Source organism: Myotis davidii, unplaced genomic scaffold (genome assembly GCF_000327345.1).
Source record: "Myotis davidii unplaced genomic scaffold, ASM32734v1 scaffold234, whole genome shotgun sequence".
Lineage (NCBI taxonomy): Eukaryota > Metazoa > Chordata > Mammalia > Chiroptera > Vespertilionidae > Myotis > Myotis davidii.
In genome coordinates this window covers 96,105-99,898 of record NW_006285617.1, presented here as the reverse complement: position 1 = coordinate 99,898, position 3,794 = coordinate 96,105, and the positions used below count along the sequence as shown (strand labels likewise).

Here is a 3,794-nt window from a genome sequence, read left to right as displayed (position 1 = left end):
TGATCAGGGGCGGGGCTGGCTCAGGGGACGGCCACAGGCAGATGGCTGGGCACCCTTGCCCTTGATCAGGGTGCAGGGGCCGATCTGGGAAGGGGCCGGGCAGGGGGAAGAGGCTGCAGGAGGTTGGCTGGCCAGCCCCACCCCATGATTGGGCCACTTTGCTAGCCGCAGTGGGCATCCTGGTGACCAGTTGTGCCAGTCGTCACTGATTTCTGGTCGCTGGCTTTTTATATTTATAGATATAAAGAATTTTTAATGTATTATGGATACAAGTACATTATCAGATATATAATATGTTAATATTTTCTCCCATTCTGGATGGGTTGATTTTTCACTATCATGATTATGTCCTTTGAAGCATAAAACTTTTCAAATATGATAAGAAAGATATTGAAATTTTCCATATTAAAGAGGAAAATAGTACAGTGCAATTTATAGTGCCTAGCATGGCAACCATCAATTCAATATTTATTACTACTATTCTCATTATTATTATATTGATAGAGTATCACATAAAGGAATACTTCCAAAATGTATTATTAAGAATAAAATGGTAGAACAATTGAATGAGAAGAAAATAGTTTAAAATATGACAGAATAGGAAAAATATATAAACAGGTTGGACAAATAGAAAAGAACATCTACATATATAAAAGCCTAATATGCAAAGTGTCCCCTCAGGAGTTTGACTTACCAAAAGTTTGATCACTCACTGTGATGTGCAGTGACCACCATGGGGCCGCATGGAATGAAGGAGGCCCTGGCCTGTAGCCGGCAGCAGCTAGGGACCCTACCCATGCATACATTTTGTGCACTGGGCCTCTAGTATAGAATAAGATGGTAGATACAAATGTAAATATGCCAGTACTTACATCAAATCTAAACAAACTCAATGTTCAAAGACAAAGATTGTTAGACTGCATTTTAAAAACTAACAGCCCTAACCGGTTTGGCTAAGTGATAGAGCATTGGCCTGTGGACTCAAGGGACCCAGGTTCGATTCCAGTCAAGAGCATGTAACTTGCTTACGGGCACATACCCAGTAGGGAGTTTGCAGGAGGCAGCTGATGGATGTTTTCCTCTCTTCAATGTTTCTCTCTATCCCTCTCCATTGCTCTCTGTAAAAAATCAATAAAATATATTTTAAAAGAAAAACAAAACTAACTAACATACTTTTTATAAGAAATGTTTAAATAGTGGTACACAAGAAGATTGTAAGTAAAGAGATAGGAAAAGATCTAGTTAAACAGTAACCTAGAGAGCCCTAACCCGTTTGACTCAGTGGATAGAGCATAGGCCTGAGGACTGAAGGTTCCCAGGTGTGATTCTGGTCAAGGGCATATAACTTGGTTGCAGGCACACACCCAGTAGGGAGTGTGCAGGAGGCAGCTGGTCCATGTTTCTCTCTCATCGATGTTTCTAACTCTCTATCCCTCTCCATTCCTCTCTGTAAAAAAAAAAATCAATAAAACATATAATAAAAAAGAAAAGAGAAATAAACCGACGTTTCTATGAAAATTGAAGCGTTTGTTAAAAAAAAAAAAAGGGAAAAAAAACAGTAACCTAGAGAGATGTTTTACTTAAGCTAATATCAGAGACAGTAGTCCAAAAGCCTGCTAAAAACAAATATTTCATAATAATTAATATATCAATTTTTGAAAACAATACCAATTATCAATTGGTAACAACTACTAACAAAAACTCAAAATAATCAAAGCAAAGTGGATAAAGAAAAAAATATATGCATATCTTGCTTGTGAGCTTGATCCCCAAAATAATGGATAAGTACCTAAAAGTTTTAAAGAACAACATTTTAAATGTAACCTGTTTGATATTGTTTTGTGCTGGTCTCAGCCTCTCAATAACCAATGTGGTGTCTGGATCAGCCCTTGAGGTTCCTATTATGATTGCAAGATGTCCTTCAGCAATAACCATAAAAAAACGTTTTAAAAATAAAAGTTTATTACTTTAGAAACCCGGAAATTACATAGAACACCTGGGGACAGAAAACAGTCACAGGTAGAGAGAAAGAGAAAGAGAGCAAAGCACACACACACTGCTTTTATTGGAATGAAGGCCAAGAGTTTGGCAAACTCACTCTTTATTCATGAATGTAAAATATAAGAGCAGAACTTAAAGTGCAGGAATGAGAAGAAAAAAAGTAGTCCAAATAGCCAGTGAACTAAATCTTTAAAACAAAGGAACCTCACTGGAGGGAGGCAGCCTAGCTCTTTATCTAGTCAAGTGGCTGACAAAGATAGTCCTCTTGAAAGTAAATGCCTCTTTGAAATGGAAACCTCAGCAATGGAGGCTTAGGGAATGCACTTGCAATTGAAAACAAACAAACAAAAACCTGTCAGAAAACTTCAAGGAACAGCTAGAAGGCCAGTGTGCCTTCAATACAGTGTGCATGAGACCAAGTGAAAGAAGAGGTTGCCAGAGGTATGACTATGTGGAGTCCTTTAGTGCTAAAATCATTTGGACTTTATTCAAATGTGATGAGAAGTCAAATGGAAATTTTAAGCAGGGAAATGTCATATCTGATATCTGTTTCAAAAACCATACTGGCTAACTGATGGTAATTAAAAAGTAGAGGGTCAAAGAGAAGAGTGGAGGTCCAGGGACTGCTGGGGAGACATTTCACTCACAATGACACCACTCCCATTAAACCCTTCATGAGCATCACTCTGCAAGTGAATTTCCACCATCTCCTCTATAGCACTAACAATGGCTCCTACCATTTACTCTGCTAGAAAAGACTGAACTGTCCAACTTAACTTCCATCTTCACTTTTAAAACTACATGTCAGAAAATCCCAATTTAAAGGCCAAACTATCTATGAAGAAATAAATTCAATGAATGATATTATTTTGAATCATATTTATGACATTTTCAAAAACCTTTCATGGGCATGATATGCTTAGGTAAGTTAACTTTCATTCAATGTGTAATCTTTGTGTTTCTCCTTCAGATATAAGGAGAATGCAATGAGATTATCAAGAATTCATCATGACCAGCCCATGAAACCTCTGGATCGAGTGGTCTTCTGGATCGAGGTTGTCATGCGCCACAAAGGAGCCAAACACTTGCGGCCAGCCTCCTATGACCTCACCTGGGTCCAGTACCACTCTTTGGATGTGATTGGGTTCCTGCTGGCCTGTGTGGCAAGTGCTACATTTGTCATCACAAGATGTTGTCTGTTGTGTTACCAGAAGTTTGCTAAACCTGGAACGAAGAAAAAACGGGAGTAGTTGTTTCAAGGCCTGAAGCTGACACGCCTGAAGCTGATATGCCTCCTTTGGTTTATTCATCACAATGAAGTTGTAACATAAGGATCCCTTCTTCCTGTGACAAAATGACTTTTCACAATTTGGCTTCTCAAATCAAAATTTGTTTTCAAGTAATTTACTGTCTGTTTAAGAGTTAAAAATATTCATGCCAAAGAGAAAAAAACTGGGCAAAAATAACAATAAAACAATGTGGGTATTTATTGAATTTTATTATATTAATTCCAAAGTTATACCAAAAAATGATTAAGCTTAATTATGTTTCCAACATTGGGAATAAATACAAGAACATTAAATAGTTTATTCACAATATTAGTATTACTATGCAAATGCTCAGAATATTTTACCTTTATTCTGGTGCAAAATTCTGTGGTTTTATTTTTTGCTAAAGAAACCATTCAATAGTTAGAATTGTGTGAAAGGATTCATCCTTCCATTTCATTTTTGGAGACCACCAATGCTTCTTTTTGGGGGAAGGTTGTTTTTTATTTATATTATCATTGTTCT

The 3,794-nt window shown here is 37.3% G+C and overlaps 1 protein-coding gene across 1 annotated transcript in view; it reads left to right on the top strand.

The window, feature by feature from the left end:
• LOC102770918 (UDP-glucuronosyltransferase 2B31) overlaps positions 1–3,480 on the top strand; it is a 26,365-nt gene extending 22,885 nt beyond the window's left edge. The window contains exon 7 of the mRNA XM_006756418.2: positions 2,972–3,480. Within this exon, the coding sequence (XP_006756481.1) occupies positions 2,972–3,251 (280 nt within the window). The 3' untranslated portion in view covers positions 3,252–3,480. The remainder of the gene's footprint in view (positions 1–2,971) is intronic.
• Positions 3,481–3,794: the final 314 nt, after the last annotated feature.